Genomic DNA, 20138 nt, shown 5'->3' with positions numbered 1-20138 from the left:
AAATGTGAGTACTTATTCCCCACTTTTTAAAATCTGAATATTTTTTCCTCATTTTAAGTCTCTTGTTGAACAAGGTCCCAGTTGAAAATGTCCAGGTGATCTATTTTCAGGCCTCTAGAACAATAATATTCTTGGAAAGCCACCTGGAGGCAAGAGGGAGCATTTCAATTCCACCTGATAGCATCAGAGGTTTACACTGTGGAGAGTCATTGACCTAAAATGTTTAGAAACAATGCAATCCAAATAGTTCAGAGGGGGAAAATAAAAAGCACACAACTTCATAAATAATTTCTAGAAAAGTACATTTTATTGTCTCTTAATTTGGAAAGAAACCATCCTTGCCAGTTTGAACATCTTTTGAAACAATGCTAATTAACATTTAAACACCTTTGCACAGCCATTGCATTTAGGCATGTCACAGCAAACCTTAAACATACCTTCTCTCAAGCAGAAGGTAGAGTATAGCACCATTATAGATTAGAATGGCATGACAGTGAGGTATATATATTTTGGCTAGCCAGTTCTTCTGAACAAACTACCACAATAAGTGTTAATGATGGGTAAACCCAGCAGAAAATTAAAAAGAAAACTACAGCTTTATCGCAGTGAATGCAAGCAAAGCATCCCAGAAATGGTAAGATTAATTCATCCTTCAAAGAACCATCACTTGGAATTTTAAAAAACGCTTTGAAATAGCTATCCTGTGAGGAAGCCTTAACAGAATATTTTTACTGTTGAATATGAAAAATTACTTATTTTATATGATGATGAAATTGTATAATTGTTTTTTCTTGTCCACTGGTTTCTATAGAACCATGACGAATTCTTCGTATTTCGGCAATCGCGTCAACTCCTGTTATTTTCTTACTTTTTACAAGATAGCAAGCAAGCATTGTTCCAGTTCTCCCAAAACCATGGAGACAATGGACTCCAACTCCCTAGAAATAGATGAAATAAACAAAGCCAGTTAGCACTGCCATCGCTTGATTAGTTCACTAGCAATTCACCACTTTGTTGCAAAATTACTATAATTTGTAACTGCCAATTTAAAAAACAGACAGGTATGCACAAAAAACCTTTCCAGGGTTCGAGATCCACAGCCGAAGTTGTAAGCATTTTGACTTACTCTGAGCCATCTTTATTATAATAATCTTTATTAGTGTCACAAGTAGGTTTACATTAACTGCAATATTACTGTGAAAATCCCCTAGTCGCCAAGCTATTTCACCTGTTTGGGTACACAGAGGGCAAATTCAGAATGTACAATTCACCTAACAAGCACGACTTTCAGGACTTGTGGGAGGAAACTCGGAGCAGATTAGTAAGCCAGTAAATCTTAACTTGGTTATCCCCACAGTACACTGTCAACATTGCAATGTTTTCCAAACTGAAATAAATTGAATCTAAAAAAAACATAATATTAAGACAAATTATTTTTGTTAAATTACAAAATGTTATTTCCCTTTGAACTGCTGTGAGCAAATGACAATCCATTCAATTAACCAGCCTACTCTACTCAAGGCTATGAAAGAGATTATGTTAAAAATACTGTGCGCGATTCACCCAAAAAATGTCTTGGGGAAGATTTCCAGCACTGTGTGCTGAGCTCATCAGCAGGACCGGCTCCTCACAGATCGGGGTACCGTTTTGAACAGCTGTCCCGATCTCGACACCTCTCCCCGCTCCAGTTTCTGGACACCCCGCTTTCAGACTCCCTTCACCCCCCCCAAACTTTCCTCAGCCCCCTCATTCATCAACATGGCCACCCAGGCCTGAACCTTAGGCAGTGCCAACCTGGCACCCAGGCACCTTGTTACCACCAGCCTGGCACTGCCACAATGGAACTGACAAGTTACTCGGGTGCCAGGGTACTATCCTGCCCTGTCCCCGAGAACCAGAGGGGCTCCAATGCACAGGCCCAGATCCCAGCAGGGCAGACCACCTCCTCCTGAAGTCAGCGCGCGCTGACCCAAGTGTAGATTATTTTTTAAATCTCTGGAGTCTTCCTGCCTGGAGCGGCAGCAGAGGGCAGGTCATGCGCCCTGTACACGGATGTCATGAACACGAGAGAGATTCCTCCATTTTGTAGCTGCCAGCAGTGCTGGTGTGAGCTCTGGGCCTCTGGTGAGCAACCCATGAAGAAGCAGCGAACAGGGACAATGCAGCATAAAGATAATTATTTGAGTTATGGGTTATTAATTGTACCACTGCAAGTCAAAATGCAAAGTTCATGTATGCTATTTGCAGGGAAGCACTGGCAAATGAAAGGTTAAAACCTACTAAAATTCAAAGGCGAGTTAGAGGACAAACCTTTTGATTTTTTTTCAAACGGACTCAGTGAGATCTTAAACCATTACCTGAAGTTGTGATCAGAAATGTAACATTGAATGACAAAGCAAGTGAGATTGTGAGGACCAAGCAGGCTCACCTGTCAAATTAATGGTAATGGTGGGTCGCAAACGCCGACCGGCGTGGGTCGAGAATGTCAGCCGGTTGGTAAAAGTGGGTCCAGGGCAAAAAAGTTTGAAAATCACTGCCCTAGATTGGGCCGGGTGTAGCAAGTCAAATGACTCGCGATCAGCCTGGCGTGAAGCCCAATTTGAGCCACTCCCAGGATTCACTGGGCGCAATGCGTTGGCTGAATCGCTCCCACTGTTAGCAATATTATCACAAACTGTAATGTATTTTTACAGAATTCCTTTACTAGCTAAAGATATCCTGTTTATTTAATGATGTGTAAGCTTGTTTAAGTATTCATATGTGAGTAATTTCAAAGCTATGGTTCAATATAAACTTAGAAATTCAGCATTTTAGGGAGGAAGTGATGCTTATTATGCCACCGTGACAAGGCTTAGGTAGAATCTGCAATTCATTTCTACAGTCCATCAACACAGATTAATTGCAATAGTACAAATTCCTTTGGGTTGGTTGTTATTGCCTATCACGAGTAACATCATTCATCTGCAAATTACTACAGCTTCTTGGCACAGCAAATCAGCTTTATTACGGCTGTGATTTCAACTTCAATCAAGCAAAATTACTCTGGAGACTATGGTGTCATATCTAATTTCAAACACAAGAAAGAAAATATCCTTGCAAAATTATTTTAAACAACTGCACTATTCCCAGGTGTCACAATTGAAAAGATTTTGTGGAGGGGCTATTTACAACAGATTTTGTAGCAGTTTCTTCATTACAACATCTGCATTTCTGATTTTAAAAAACAGGTTAAAAGGATAGAGGGAACAGATAGGTAGGTGGAGATCAGCATGATCTGACTGAATGGCGATGAAGGCTTGAAGGGCTGAATTGCCTACTTCTGCTCCTAATTCCTACTCCATTTTTCCTTGCCGAGTTTCACAGCCTTGAGCATTAATTATGTTTTATTTGCAGGGATTTCATACCATGTTACACATGGACTGGAGGAATTTATAGACTAAAGAAAATAATAGATTTATTTACAATTACATGGAAAAATGAGATACAAACAAGTTTGGCAAATGCATCAATTACTAGCTATAAAGTAGAACAAGCAAAGGCTATAAAAGGTTCAATCATGTACAATTTCTATGCCATTTTATTGCAAAAGGCTTCATGGCTCAATTGACCCAATGCTCCAATATCCTTTTATTTCTATCAACCACCTACCTAACATATTCTTAATCATTGATATGATCTATATATGAACCACTGCCACGAGGTGGACTTCTCAGGCAAATGGGGGGCTTTGACATGGACCTGCACAAGACAGAGGCTGGTGGAGGAGGTTGAAGGGTAACCATGGCAATGACAAACCTTACATGGGGGCTAGCGGGGAATGTTGATCATGAGGGAGAGGAATAGGTAATTAAGTGCATCTGGAAGATAACAACAACCATGACTGCTCACAACCACTCAGAGCCTCATGGTGGTGATCGATGGTATAGCAGAGAGTGCATGGAGATGAAGATCAGCTTAATGGATAACTGAAGGTGAACCTCAGTATGTAATACTTGCTATGCTAGGACATTGGGACAGATGAGCACGTGAAGGGAAAAGGCTCAGTGTGCAATTGGATTCAACGATTGCAATGTTATTGAAAGTCATGGGGCAATGGTCGAATTCACTCTTGTTGGAAAGGATCATTGTTTGGGGCTTGTACTATTTCCTTCACGTGACCAAACAATTGGCCCTTTGTTCGGGAGCTACCAGCAGGAGTTACAAGAATAGAATCCCCTTCAACATTGTGGAATCTCACACCCAATTGGAAGGACATTATGATCACAAAATCAGGCAACTTGCAGATCAAAACTCGTAAGCCCTGGCAACGTCTTTGCCTTCCTGCACTGAACAGATTCTGAGTGACACAGACCAAGGTTTAAGGACTACATCACACATCAGATCTCATTATAATAATAATCATCTTTATTCGTGTCACAGGTAGGCTTACATTAACATGCAATTAAGTTACTGTGAAAACCCCTAGTCGCCTATTCGGGTACACAGAGGGAGAATTCAGAATGTCCAATTCACCTAACAGCACGTCTTTCGGGACTTGTGGGAGGCAACCCGAGCACCCGGACGAAACCCAGGCAGACATGGGGAGAGTGTGCGGACTCTGCAGAAACAGTGAAAGTGTAGCTGGGCTATTTATTACGACACCTGGGCTAGGGCACAGTCAACTCCTGTCCTCCTTGACCCAGACTTGCAACATAACTGAATTACCCAACAATTCTTTGAAAAATACCTGCAGCTTTTGATACTTGGCTGTTCAATAATTACTGGCACCAGGTTTGTAAATTTAAACAATTACTTTTTATTTATAACAAGAACTATAATGGAAAATACAGCAAATACAACTGGTTAACTATTATCTAATTCCTAATACCCCACTTTAACTCTTTCCCCCCATATATATATATATATATACACACATATACACACACACAGGCAAGACAAACAAAGAAGGGTGAAAACAATAAGTCAGATGATCGTTTCTAGCACAATTGTTTCAAACCAGGCTTGCAGGTCAAAATTTCTGCTTTCCAGTCTAATAGTTATCACTGTAGTTTTATTCAGATCTCTGCAGTTTATCTCACTCAGGCAGGATCCAATCACCACCTGTTACTGGGCAGAATGCAGCCTTTTGGCCAATTCAATGGCCACCAGCCAACCAATCGAATGAGACCCACCACATCTCTACGATGCCACAGAATCAGAGCTAATAGTGTGTACTACTTTTTGAATTCCTCATTTTCTCCGCTGCTTGACTTATGGATACATGTCCATTAAGAATCCATGGATCAAAATGATAACAGCAAATAAAAAGGAAGGGGAAATAAGGGAATCATCATGAAGGCCCCTTAGATATGTCCAAGATCAACAACCATAACAGAGACAGATTTACAATTAGTAGGGCCCTGTGCCCACCTTCATTTCTGGTGCACTCCCACACCACAACCACACCCCTCCCACTTATCCTAGAATTCAAAGGAGGAAGCCATGAGAATTGTTTAACACTTACAGTTTTTGAAAATAAAATGACAAACCGTCATTTTGCTCAGCTCTGCCCTCTTGCCTAGCCTTCAATTTTCTGCATTTTTGACTGCCAAATTAATAACACTGTTTCATGTTGCTAAAGAAACTGAGATTGATTTTAGGCAGCTAATAAAGTGTCTGAAGCAACAGGCACTTGCACAGTCAATCCCACATATTCATCTTTTAACTATTTAGCTGTGATTCTGATCATGAACTTTTCCTGGCAGAATGGATGAGGTAATTCATGAATTTATGGCATTGCAGGGCAATCCTCATTGCAGGAGGCTCTGGGCACTGACCTCGCTGGAAATGTGCTCCCATGAAGGCTCGGTTTCCTCTTTCCATTATCTGCACAGATGATGCCCCTCCTTACCTCCACTGCATTGAGCTGGCCTTCCAAGGAGACATCATTGAATCTTGGGGCTGATGGTCCCCATGATTGGTTGGTCATTGTCTCCTTCAAAGGTGGGCAAGTGTGATGTCTGGGTACCTTGTAAATATGGTGCCCAGATATGATGATGAGGTACACACCAAATTAGGTGGGAGGGTGAATTGTGACGAGGATGCAGGGATCCTACAGCAAGATCTGGACAGGTTGGGCGAGTGGGCAAACCAATGGCAGATGCAGTATAATTTGGATAAGTGTGTGGTTATTCACTTTGGAAGCAAAAACAGGAAGGCAGATTACTACCTGAATGGTTGTAAATTGGGAAAGGGGAGTGTGCAGCGAGACCTGGCTGTCCTTGTGCACCATTTGCTAAAGGTAATCATGCAGGTGCAGCAGGCGGTAAAGAAGGCTAATGGTATGTTGCCGTTCATTTTGAGTATAGAAGCAGGGATGTGTTGCTGCAAGTGTACAGGAACTTGGTGTGGCCACACTTGGAGTATGGTGTGTAGTTTTGGTCTCCTTCTCTGAGAAAGGAAGTTCTTGCTCTCGAGGGAATGCAGCGAAGGCTAACCAGATTGATTCCAGGCATGCCGGGACTGTCATATGAGGAGAGATTGACTAGGTTAGGATTGTTCTCGCTTGAGTTCAGAAGAATGAGGGTGGATCCCATAGACTTATAAAACTCTAACAGGACTAGACAGGGTAGATGCAGGGAAGATGTTACCAATGATGAGTGTGTCCAGAACCAGGGGTCACAGCCTGAGGATTCAGGGTAAACCATTTCGGACAAAGATAAGGAGACATTTCTTCACACAAAGAGTGGTGAGCCAGTGGAATTCATTACCACAGGAAGTAGTTGATTCTAAAACTTTGAATATATTCAAGAGGCGGCTGGGTATACCACTTGGGGAGAATGGGATCAAAGTCTATGGGGAGAAAGCAGGATTAGGCTATTGAATTGGATGATCAGCCATGATCATGATGAATGGCGGAGCAGGCTCGAAGGGCCAAAAAGCCTCCTCCTGTTCCTATATTTTATGTATCATGTACCCAGCCCACTCCAACACGAAAAACATCGACAAACTCCGCCTGAATAATTAACAAGGCCGGCATAGTGCGATACAATACTAATGGCCATCAGCCTCCACTGCAGAAAGCACTTTCAGTTCCTGTCCCCACCCTGGGACTTCACCCCATTTGCCATTTTATAACTTTCTTTCTAGATGTTAACCCCTTAAGTCAACATGGCTTCAACATTTCAATTGTAATAGACACCTGGCTGTTTTAGTTGAATTTATCCAGTTTCTAAAATTAAACTTTAATCTTCCCAAACTGAAAATCTCTAAAATATTAATATGAACTGTGAAGTAAACATATGGTAAATATTTTAAATTAGAATCTATAAACAAGATGATTTTGTTAATTTATCACAAATAGATCTCCCATAATCAGTTCCCTAAATGAAAATTCAAACTATTTGGCAAAAGGTAACTTATTGAGAACGAGTCTCACATCTGTAGCCCATTTTAAATATTAACTGCAAGCAATTCGCACTCTCCAGCACTCCTTCGATTTTCTTTGCTAATTTCTATCCGTTCAACACTTCTTCTTAAAAAGTGATTACTGATGAACAAATTCAGCATGCGGCCCAAGAGAAATACACACAAATTAATTCTGCAGCACCAAGTTAACCATCAGGTAACAAATGGTTTAAGTCATACAGACTTCACGTTTCAATGATTTTTCTGAATCAATGAACATCCTCAAATGATCACCCACGCTTTAGTCCATTAAATCTATGTCTCATTAATGGAACATAAATCAGTGTTCTTTGCACCATGTTAAAAATAATAATGGCAGGTATATTATCTAATCAAACTAGAGGAGGAGAATTCATATTTGGTGGAATTAAATTGTTTCCCTCCAGGGGGAGGCGGTAGTACAGCGGTATTGTCACTGGACCAGGAATCCAGAGACCAGGGGTAATGCCCTGGGTTCAAATCCCACCATGGTGAAAATTCAAATCCAGTAAAATCTGCAATTAAAAGAATAATGATCTTCGATTGCCGTGAAACCCCATCTTGTTTACCAATGCCCTGTGGAAGGAATTCGGATAACCTTACCTGGTCTGGCCTACATGTGACTCCAGATCCACAACAACCGACAACTCTTAACTGCCCACTAAAATTGCCTAGCAAGCCACTCAGTTCAGGAACAGTTAGGGATGGGCAATATAATGCTGGCCCAGCCAGTGAAGCCCACATCCATTGAACTAACAAAAATAAGAAATACAAATAATTCATAGGTCCAAATGTTTGTACTTTGCTAAAAAGTATTATTTTATGTACTCGTATAGGTTTCAGTCCAGCTCTCTATTTCCCTTGGTGATAGAAGATTCAGTAAAACTCTACACCCACCATTTCCCACACATACCTCCGTTTCCAAACCATGCCCCCCCTCCCCCAACCACCACCCCCTCTCCCCTACCCAACTCAACCATCAGCAGAGATTCAGGATTCACAGTTGTAACATCACCAGGACTCGATCTAGGGACATGATCCCAGACCTCACCACCACCATCGCTCCCCTCACTTCCCCAGCCGGGGCTCAGCTTGACCCTCCTGCCCCCTCGGCAGAGACTTGTGCCGGCTCCCCCCTCCAAGCCAAGAATCGGGTCTTGACCTCTCCTTGGCCAGACTTGGTCCAGCACCAACCCCCGCCTACCAGCCAGCCAGAACACAGGCCAGGCCCCTGCCTGAAATTCAGGCCTACCTCCCTGCAGAGACTTGGGCCTGTCCCCACCCCTGGCCAAAATTAAAGCCCTCACCTGCCCGTTGGCTATGCACCTCATTGAACATTCCCGCAAGGCTGTGCAACTGTTCCCCTAGACCTGGTTACCGTGACGGCTCTCTCTTCTGTTCATTTTGGCATTCTTTAATGGCCCTCCCAGAGCAATGCCAATGATTAGTGATGGTGCAGCTGGATGTCTCTTGCATTGCAGCTGCAGGTCTGGCCTGAGTAACTGCTCCTGTTTCTCCAATCACACGTTCGTTTCCCCCTCCTGCCCTTGCAGCTCCTCCAATCATAGATTCGGTTTCTTGAGGGGCAGCAGAGAAAGGGAGGGAACCGGTGTTTGGAGTAGCTGAAACAGCCAGCATGACTGAGACAAACTGTGATCACAGGAGCTCTTCTTCACAGATTAGATCTCTCCCACATGTGAGGGCAGCCATTCTCTCATTGGTTGTCCTTGTCTTTGAACTTATGCAGGTTTTTTGGTGCTTGAGGGTGAATTCACCCCCATGCTCTTGGAGCCCTGGAACCCACACTATTGCTGTTAGTTGAACCTCACGCTAGCTACCTAGCTAAATGAGCTAAATAGTCCCATTGCAGATTCAATAATAGCCTTCAAAAGCGAATTGGATTATTTATTTTAATTATTCATTTCTGGGATATGGGGTCATTGTCACGGTCAACATTTGTTATCCATCCCCAATTGCCCTTGAGGCAATGAGATGACAAGGTTTTGTTCCTGAAAACTGAGAGTTTAAATTAAACATAGGTTGCCAATGTTAAAGCCAGAGATAGGTTTCTTCAGTCAGTTCCCACCTGGAAAAAACACTATTCAAGTTGAAATACTGTCATAGCATCATACAGCACAGAAAAGGCCCTTTAACCCACTGTGTTTGCACTGGTCAAAAAACAGCTAAGTATTCTAATCCCATTTTCCAACACTTGGTCCACAGCCTTGCATGCCTTGGCATCACAAGTACGCATCTAAATACTTCTTAAAGGTTACGAGGGTCTCGGTCTCCAGTCCCAGACTGCCACCACCCTCTGGTAAAATGTTATTCCTCTCATCCCCTCTAAACTTCCCCTTATCTTAAACCTAAGTCCACTGGTCATTGATACCTCCACTAAGGTGAGACGTTTCTGTCGGTCGATTCTATCTATGCCCCTCATAATTTTACTCTCAATCGTGTTCACCCTCAGTCTCCTCTGCTCTAATGAAAACAACCACTGTCTATCCAGGCAACATCCTGGTGAATCTCCTCTGTACCCTTTCCAGTGCTATCACATCCCTCTTATACTGTGGATTTCAGAACTTCACACAATACTTTAGTTTTATACAGTTCCAGCATGACCTCCCTGCTCTGAACTCTGTGCCTCAGCTAATAAAGGTAAGTATACTTTATGCCTTCTTAACCACTGTAACCACCTGCTCTGCCACTTTAAAGGACCGGTATATATACACACCAAGGTCTGTCTGATCCTCAGTGCTTCCCAGGGTCCTGCCGTTCATCATGTATTCCCTTGCCTTGTTTGTCCCACTCAAATGCATCACTTATCCAGATTGATTTCCATTTTCCACTGTTCAGCCCATCTGACCAACCTGTCTATATCCTCCTGTTATCTAAGGCTATCCTCCTCACTATTTACCACCTCACCAATTTTCGTATCATCCGCAAACTTACTGAACAACCCTTCTACATTCATGTCTAAATGATTTATATAAACCACAAACAGCAAGGATCCCAACACTGATCCCTATGGGACCCCACTGGACTCAGGATTCCAGTCAGAAAAACACCCCTCGACCATCACCCTCTGCTTCCTGCCACTCAGCCAATCCCTGATCCAATTTCCCAAACGTCCTTGGATCCCATGAGCTCTTACATTTGCTATCAGTCTCCCATATGGACCTTATTAAAAGTCTTTGCTGAAATCAGTAGACTATGTCAAGCGTATTGTCCTTCTCTACAAACCTGGTCAGCTCTTTGAAAAATTCAATCAAGCTGGTCAAACATGACCTCCCTTTAACAAAACCATCCTGACTATTCTTCATTAATCCCTGCCTCTCCAAATACAGATTAATTCTGTCCCTCAGAATTGTTTCCAATAGTTTCCCCAACATTGAGGTTAGACTGACTGGCCTATAGTTTCCCAGTTTATCCATTCCTCCCTTCTTGAACCACATTGGCTATCCTCCAGTCCTCTGGCACCTCCTCAGTGGCCAGAGAAGAATTGAAAATTTTTGCCGGCGTCATTGGTATTTCCGCCCTTACCTCACAACAGCCTGAGATGCATTTCATCCGGCCCTGGAGATCTGTTTACCTTTAAGCCTGCCAGACCAGACAGAACCTCCTCTCTGTCTATGTTAATCTCTTTCATTTTGTTAGTCCTTCTCCCTGATTTCACTCTCCCTCTTACTAGTGAACACTGACACAAAGTATTAATTTAAAAGCCTACCAACATCCTTCAGCTCCACACACAAATTACCACTGTGGTCCTACTCTTTCCCTAGTTGTAATTTTACCCTTAATGTACTTATAAAACTTAGGATTTTCCTTTATTTTACCTGCCAGGACACTTTCTTGTCCCCTTTTTAAGTTGCCTTCTGCATATTCTAGACACCTCGAGGGCTTGGGGTGTTTAGAGCCCTCTATATTCGGCAGAAGCCTCCCTTTTTCTCCTTATCCAAAGCTGCATATCCCACGATATCCAGGGTTCACTGGATTTGTTGGTCCCAACCTTTTTCTTTATTGGAACATGTTGGCCCTGTACTTTCCCTATTTCATTAATTACTGCATCCCACTGTTCTAAAAAATGCCTACTCCCAGTCCACTCTGGTCAAATAATACCTGATCTTATTAAAATCAGCCTTCCCCCAGTTTAGAACTTTGATCTCAGCCCCATCCTTGTCCTTTTCCATTACATTCTTGAATCTAACGGCGATATGATCACTGTCTGCAAAATGCTCCCCCACTGATACTGCAACCATTTGCCCAGCTTTGTTATCTTAAGTGAAGTCCAGGACCTTGTATGATCTTCCACGTACTGGTTAAAATGTTCTCCTGAGTGCATTTTGAGAATTCTTGTCCTTCTAAACCTTTCACACTATGACTACCCAGTTAATATTGGGGGAAAGTTGAAATCCCCCACTATTACCTTTGCACTGCTCTGAAATTTGCCTACATATCTGCTATTTCTCTTGGACTGTTAGGGGGCCTATAGAACACTTCCAGCAATGTGTTTGATCCTTTTTTGTTTTTAAGATCTACCCATTTGGCTTCAGCTGAAGAGCCTTCTAAAGATGATGTCCTTCCTTACTGCTGTAATTGATGCCCTGATCAAAATTGCGACCTCCCACACCCCCCTCCTTTTTTACCTCCTTACCTATCGCACCTGCAGATCCTGTAGCCTGGAATATTGAGCTGCTAATCTTGCCCCTCTCTCAACCATATCTCAGTGATAGCAATTACATCATACCCCATGTTTGACTTTGTGCCCTCAAATCAGTCTCCTTGCATTAAAATATCCAATCTTGCCAAACTCACATGTGATTTAACTGGTCTAGAAATTCTTCCTGACTCACTTGACGTCCCATCTAATTTTAGCTGTACATTTATCCCTGCTGAACCTTCACTCAGGATCCCAGCCCCTTGCCAAGTTAGGTTAAATCCTTCACAATAGCACTAGCAAACCTCCCTGCAAGAATGCTGGTCCCATTTCAGTTCAGGTGCAAATCGTGTACAGGTCTCACCATCCCCCAAAATGGTCCCAACGTCCCAGAAATCTAATGCCCTCCCTCCTGCACCATCTCTCCAGCCATGCATTCATCTGGACTAACCTTCTATTTCTATACTCACTGGCAGGTGGCACCAAAGTAATCCAGAGATTACTACCTTTCGGATTCAGTTTTCAAATCTACTTCCTCACTCCCTAATTTATGCCAGAGTACCACAATATCTGTCGGTTCACCTTCCCCTTCAGTATGACCTGCAACCGTTCAGTGACATCCCTGACCCTAGCACCAGGGAGGCAACATACCATCCTGGAGTCTCTTTTGCAGCTGCAGAAGCACCTGCATTTCTCGTTATAAATCTTCTACCAAATAAGCCCTAATGCTCTTCTTCCTCCCGTCTTGTGCAGCAGATCCACACATGGTGCCATGAAGCTGGCTGCCACCGTTTTCCCCTACACAGTCATCTCCCCCAACAATATCCAAAATGGTATATCTATTAGAAAGGGGGATGGCCACAGGGGACTCCTGCACTATCTGCCTTCCTCTACTCTCCCTGATGGTCACCCAGCTATTTCTGCCTGTTCAATATTCACCTGTGGTGTGTCCATCTCACTGAAGGTGCTATCCATGACTTGCTCAGCATGATGGATGTGAATCCACCCTCAGCTCAAGCTCTGAAATGTGCTTAGCCAGTAGCTGCAGTTGGACACACTTTCTGCATGCCCAGAAGAGCCTTCTAAAGATGATGTCCCTCCTTACTGCTGTAAGGACAACTGAAGCTTCCATGATTTGCCACATAGTGCAGGGGGACCACCACACAGGTGCAAGCTCTCCTGCCATGACTACCCTAACGCCCCTTATTAACTTCATTAAAAAAATATACTTATATAAGAATAATATTAATTTATCTCCCTTACACTAACTTTACTTCCTATTATATTACGTTATTATAATGACCCTGACTTGCACTTATTGGTGATATTTCTCAGTTAATCACTTTGTTCAAAAAAAACTTTTTAAACTCACGATTGCTTGGGGGCCGCACAGTGACAAAGGGGTTAGCACTGCTGCCTCACAGAGCCAGGGACCCTGGTTCAATTCCAACCTTGCGTGACTGTGTGTCGTGTTTGCACATCCTCCCAGTGTTTGCGTGGGTTTTCTACAGGTGCTCCGGTTTCCTCCCGCAGTCCAAAGATGTGCAGGTTTGGCCATTCTAAATTGTCCCCAAAATTTACGTGGGATTATGTGGTTACAGGGATAAGGCTGGGGAGTAGGCCCAGGTGAGGTGCTCTTTCAGAGAGCCAGTGACGACTCGATGAGCCAAATGGACTCCGATACTGTTGGGATTCTATGATTCACTGCGACGCTGACTGCGAGGTCAATGAGAATGGGAATCTGACAATGGTGTTTGTGAAACTCAGCTGCACTCCGTTCCTGCTTGGACTGAGACTGAGTTCCGTATTCAGTTTAGCTTCACCTTCTCCCGGTTTCACCCAACTACCTCTTTTCCATCCAACTCCAAAAGCACTCTCCTTTAGCAAAAGTGCACTCACTGTGCAGCAACCAAACATTTGCAGCCCCAGCTAAAATAACTTGCAACTTAAAATGTATCCCTAAATATAAAATAAATACTTTGCAATGTGAAATGTTTAGAAGAATTACGGTACACTCACTTATATATGACAGTTCATTTAGATTGCTCAGACTCCATCTAGTGGCATATATTGGTCGGTGCAGGTAGCAGCTGAAGTCTTAGCAACCTGCACCAATCAATATCGGCCAATAGATGGAGCCCACGACTTTCGTGCAAGTTTAGCAGTGGAAACAAGAACCAAGCTAGCGGCAGGAGCAGGTCAGCAAGAACAGACCCCAGGAACTAAGGGAAGAACAGAGGGCAGGAAACGAGCAAGAGTGAAAGCAAGGCCGGGCATGGGGTGGGGGGGGGGGGGGGGGAAGGAGCCGAGACCAAGCGCAAAAGTGCTGCAGGAAAAGTTGTGCTTGGGCAAGCCACAGAAGAGGCTATCTGGCAAACAATGCTAAAGTGAAACTAGCAACATTGAAAGGATATACTTACCTCCTTCTGTTAAGTGCAACAACCTTACAAGCACCTACTGTAATTAATTTCTGCAGTAATGTGCTCAGATCAGCATGCTTCCTTTCAAAGGCAATTATACAGATGTCTGTGGGCCAAATCTTCATTTGGGAGCAGGAAAGCCTGACCTGTGCACTTTTGCGACTTTGAAATTGCACACATGACACGTGCAACTTCACATGCCATTTTGCAAGCCCCAGTGCAGTATGTGAGGAATGCAGATCTGCCTCAGTTCGCCAACAAAGTAGGCACAGCACAGTGGACAGCACTGTTGCTTCACAGCTCCAGAGTGATGTGACCATCAATTCACAAGACACGTGATTGGAAGTAAACAGTGGTTTTAATAATCTTACAACAGAGCCTGCCTGCGACGAGATGAACTGACAGCAGGCTCACGACTGCAGAGTTTTATACTTCCGGTTAGTGGGAGGAGCCATGGGCGGAGCCCAGTACAAACTCCTCATCTCCCCCTATGGGCAGAGCCGCGCAACGGCTCGTATACAGAGCCCACAAGGACACAATACATATAATACAACACAGTGTGAATTACTAGGTTTATAATTCACCACATTCACCCCCTGTAAAAAAAATCAAGTCCGGCGGGGGTGATGGGTCTACAAATTGAGCCGGTCCAGCGGCCGCGTCGTCCTTTGGGATCGGCGAAGCACCGGGGTTGCAGCCTCTTTGGGTGGCTGGGTAGTGACGGTCGGTGAGGGTACGATAGTGGACTCCGGGGGTGATTTGGTCCGAGCTTTGTACCCGACTGGTTCGACAGGCAATGGGGAGCGCAAGAAACCTATAGGCGCGGGGGCTCGGAGCACAGGCCGTGAACCTGTAGGCGCGGGGGCGCAGAGGGTCAGGTGGGGTGTAGTGTGAGGGGTACCTCGGCAGCCGTCGTGGTGGAGTTGGATCCTGCAGGCGCCAGGTCCCGGAGGGAAACAGTGCCCTGACGGCCGTCAGGGTATTCGATGAAAGCGTATTGGGGGTTGGAGTGGAGTAGGAGCAGTCTTTCTACAAGTGGGTCAGTTTTGTGTGCCCGGACGTGCTTCCGGAGGAGAACCGGGCCTGGTGTCTTCAACCATGCTGGGAGCGAAATCCCCGTGGTAGTGCCCCTAGAAAAAACAAATAGCCGTTCGTGAGGGGTCTGGTTGGTGGCTGTGCATAGGAGGGACCCAATAGCATGCAGCATGTCGGGTGGACCTCCTGCCAATGGGATGTCGGGAAATTACTGGACTGGAGGGTCAGTAGGACGGTCTTCCAGAGCGTCGCGTTCTCCCTCTCCATCTGCCCGTTCCCCCTGGGGTTGTAGCTGGTAGTCCTGCTCGATGCGATGCCCTTGCCGAGCAGGTACTGACGCAGCTCGTCACAAGGACAAACCCCTGTCGCTGTGTACGTAGTTGGGGAACCCGAACAGGGTGCAGATACTGTGCAGGGCTCTGAGGACTGTGTGGGAGGTCATATCGGGGCACGGGATAGCAAAGGGAAGCGGGAGAACTCGTCGATGACGTTCAGGAAGTACACATTCCGGTTAGTCGAGGGGAATGGCCCTTTGAAATCGATGCTCAGGCGTTCAAAGGGCCGGGATGCCTTTACCAGGTGGGCCTTGTCTGGTCTATAGAAGTGCGGCTTGCACTCCGCGCAGATCGGGCAATTCCTGGTGATGGCTTTTACCTCCTCGGTGGAGAAAGGCAGATTTCGGGCTTTGATGTAGTGGGCGAGCCGGGTGACCCCTGGGTGGCAGAGGTCATTGTGGATGGCTTTCAGGCGGTCGTCTTGCGCGCTGGCGCACGTGCCGCGGGAAAGGGCATCTGGGGGCTCGTTGAGCTTCCCCGGTCGATACATAATATCGTACTTGTAGGTGGAGAGTTCGATCCTCCACCGCAGGATTTTATCATTTCTAATTTTGCCCCTTTGTGAGTTGTCAAACATGAAGGCAACCGATCTTTGGTCGGTGATGAGGGTGAACTTCCTACCTGCGTGGTAGTGCCTCCAGTGTCGTATAGCTTCCACGATGGGTGTGCTTCCTTTTCGACTGAGGAGTGTCAAAGTTCCGAAGTGGAGAGGGTTCGGGAGAAAAAGGCGACTGGTCTCCCTGCCTGATTTAGAGTGGCTGCGAGAGTGACCTCTGAGGCGTCACTCTCCACCTGGAAGAGGACGGATTCATCCACCACCCGAATGGCCGCTTTGTCAATGTCCTCCTTGATGCAGGTGAAGGCCTAGCGAGCCTCATGACAGAGGAAAGAGTGTGGCCTTAAATCGTGGGCGGGCTTTGTCCACATACAGAGGGACCCACTGGGCATAATACGAGAAGAATCCCAGGCACCTTTTGAGGGCCCTGGAACAATGAGGGAGAGGGAGTTGTAAGAGGGGGCGCATGCGGTCCGGGTCGGGGCCCAGGACTCCATTTTCCATGACATAGCCGAGGATGGCTAGCCTGGTCGTGCGGAAAACGCATTTCTCCGTGTTATACGTGAGGTTAAGTTTCTGGGCAGTTTGGAGAAATCGATGGAGGTTAGCGTCGTGGTCCTGCTGATCATGGCCGCAGATGGTGACGTTATCCAAGTACGGAAACGTGGCCCGCAACCCGTACTGGTCCACCATTCGGTCCACTGCTCGTTGGAACACCGAGACCCCATTCATGATGCCAAAGGGAACCCGGAGGAAATGGAAGAGGCGGCCATCTGCCTCAAAGGCCGTGTAGTGGCGGTCCTCCGGGCGGATTGGGAGCTGGTGGTATGCAGACTTCAGATCCACCGTGGAGAAAATGCGGTATTGGGTGATCTGATTCACCATGTCTGCAATCCTGGGAAGGGGGTACGCAGCGAGGAGCGTGAACCGATTAATGGTTTGGCTATAGTCCACTACCATTCGGAATTTTTCCCCGGTCTTGACGCCCACCACCTGAGCTCTCCAGGGGCTGTTACTGGCCTCTATGACCCCCTCACATAAGAGCCTATGGACCTCGGTTCTGATAAACACCCTGTCCTGCAGGCTATACTGCCTGCTGCGAGTGGCTACGGGTTTGCAGTCCGGAGGGAGGTTAGCAAAGAGTGGAGGGGTGTCGATTTTTAGCGTCGCTAGACTGCAGATAGCGAGTGGAGGTAGGGGCCCGCCGAAGCTGAGTGTGAGGCTTTTGAGGTTGCACTGGAAGTCGAGTCCCAGTAAGAGTGGGGCGCAGAGTTCGGGGAGTACGTACAGCTGGAAGTTCGAGTAGCTGGCGCCCTGAATCGTTAGGGTCGCGACTGTGCGCCCTTGGAGGTGAACAGAGTGTGAGCCCGAAGCGAGGGAGATTGTCTGCCATGCAGGGAAAATAGGGAGCGAACAGCGTCTTATCAGATCTGGGTGTACGAAGCTCTCGATGCTCCCGGAGTCGAAGAGGTACAGTGTACTGTACCCGTTGATGTTAACGGTCATCATCGAGTTGCGGAGGTGTTTCGGACGTGACTGGTCCAACGTGACCGCGCTGAGTTGAGGGTAGTCGGCGGCTCGATCAGCTGTGCTGGAGTGGCCTCGTGATGACTGTCCGCTGAGGTCGTAATCTTCGAGGTGAGTTTCAGAGGTTGAAGAGGATGGATCCCAAGATGGCGGCCCCTATGAGTCGCACGTGTCAGGTGGGGGCGGAGTTGGCATACAGGCTGCAGCATTTCGGGGCCTGCAAGTTTGGGAAGCGAGTGCTCTGAGCTGAAGGAGAGTTTGGAGTGGGGGTTTTCTTCGCCAGGCAGACCCGGGCATAGTGTCCTTTGCGACCGCAGCTGCTGCAGGTCGCGTTGCGGGCCGGGCAGTGCTGCCATGGGTGTTGGGGCTGCCCACAAAAATGGCACACTGGGGCTGCGTAGTGGATGGATGGGTGGTCGCGTGGGGCAGTCGCTGGTCGTGGGCCCATGATGGGGTCGCTGGGGTCGCTTGGTCCACGGGGAACGAGGCGAGGCTGCAGAACGAGACCTCCATAGTTGTAGCTAACTCTACAGTGTCCTCCAAGTTCTGGGCCCCTTTTTCAAGCAACCGCTGGCGCACATAGTTGGACCCGAGCCCTGCCACGTATACATCTCGGACAACGAGCTCCATATGCTGGGCGGCTGATACAGCTTGTTAATTGCAGTCCTGAGCTAAAGCTTTTAAATCGCGCAGGAATTCGTCCAGCGACTCCGCGGGGCACTGGCGGCAGGTCGTAAAAATGTGCTGCACGTAGACCTCGTTGATGGGCCTCACGTACATTCAATCGAGCATGGCCAGGGCCTCCGTATACGAGGTAGTACTGTTAATTTGAGTAGAGATATGGTGGCTCACCCTTGCGTGCAGTAGGCTGAGTTTCTGTTCCTCCATAGTTTCTGAAGTGCTTGATTCAGCCAGGTAGGCCTTGAAATATCTGAGCCAGTGTAGAAAGATTTATTTCGCCTCTGCTGGCTGTGGGTCGAGTTCCAAGCGGTCAGGTTTGAGGGCTGATTCCATAGTTTTCTTCAAGTTTTCTAAGACTATTAAATTGATGTGACCATCAATTCACAAGACACGTGATTGGAAGTGAACAGCGGTTTTAATAGTCTTACAACAGAGCCTGCCTGCGACGAGATGAACTGGCAGCAGGCTCACGACTGCAGAGCATTATACTTCCAGTTAGTGGGAGGAGCCATGGGCGGTGCCATGGGCGGAGCCAAGGGTAGAGCCCAGTACAAACTCCTCATCTCTCCCTATGGGCAGAGCCGCGCAACGGCTCATATACAGAGCCCACAAGGACACAATACATATAATAGAACACAGTGTGAATTACTAGGTTTATAATTCCCCATAGGGTGTGCAAGATGGCGGCGCCCATGCGTCGCACGTGGTCCCTGGGGAACAAGATGGTGGCACCCAGGGGCCACACATGGCTCGGGAAAACGAAGATGGCGGCGCCCGCCCGTGGCGAGAGTAGTGGTGGTGGCCAGGGTTCACCCCCGGAGACGGCGGCGACTGCTACAAAATGGCCCTTTTTGCCGCACCCTTTGCAGGTGGAGTAGCGGGCCGGGCAGCGCTGCCGGGGGTGCTTGGCTTGCCCGCAAATATAACGGGGCCCCCCGGGGTTGCCTGGTAGCCGCGCGGCACAAGCTTGTGGGGGGATGGGGGATGCATCAGGGTCGGCCGCAGGCTGGTTCCATGCTGCCCAAGGGGCTGCCACGCGGTCGGGGGCGTACACACGGGCGTTTCGGGAGGCTACATCCAGGGAGCTAGCAAGGGCCCGTGCCTCCTAGAGGCTCAGTGTCTCTTTCTCTAGCAGCCGCTGACGGATTTGGGAGAACAGCATACCTGCAACGAATGTGTCCCAGATTAAAAGTTGTGTGTGGTCGCTGGCTGAAACTTGTGGGCAGTCACAGTTCCTACCTCTTACCAGAAGCGCACAGTAGAATTCATCCAGCGATTCCCCTGGGATTTGCCGCCTTGTCGCTAGCAGATGTCGGGCGTAGACCTGGTTGCCTAGGCAAATATAGTGTCCTTTCAACAGGGCCATCGCGGCCTCGAAATCGTCCGCATCCTCGATGAGGGTGTAGTTCTTCTGGTCCTCTGTGGGTGCAGTCGTGGCCATCCTGAGGTACTCGTTGAAGCACGCCAGCCAGTGTTTGAAGGTTGCTGCTGAGTTTGCCGCG

At 46.8% G+C, this 20138-nt stretch overlaps 1 protein-coding gene across 2 annotated transcripts in view; it reads right to left on the bottom strand.

Annotated features, from left to right (window-relative positions):
• Window positions 1-285: 285 nt before the first annotated feature.
• Window positions 286-20138, bottom strand: part of dusp23b (dual specificity phosphatase 23b) — a 48454-nt gene continuing 28601 nt past the window's right edge. For both annotated transcript variants that reach the window (XM_038800184.1, XM_038800185.1), the window contains exon 3: window positions 286-938. In XM_038800184.1, the coding sequence (XP_038656112.1) occupies window positions 753-938 (186 nt within the window). In that variant the 3' untranslated portion in view covers window positions 286-752. The remainder of the gene's footprint in view (window positions 939-20138) is intronic.

Source organism: Scyliorhinus canicula, chromosome 6 (genome assembly GCF_902713615.1).
Source record: "Scyliorhinus canicula chromosome 6, sScyCan1.1, whole genome shotgun sequence".
NCBI classification, from domain to species: Eukaryota; Metazoa; Chordata; class Chondrichthyes; order Carcharhiniformes; family Scyliorhinidae; genus Scyliorhinus; species Scyliorhinus canicula.
Note: the sequence above shows the minus strand (reverse complement) of the source record. Positions and strands in the feature narration are given on the sequence as shown.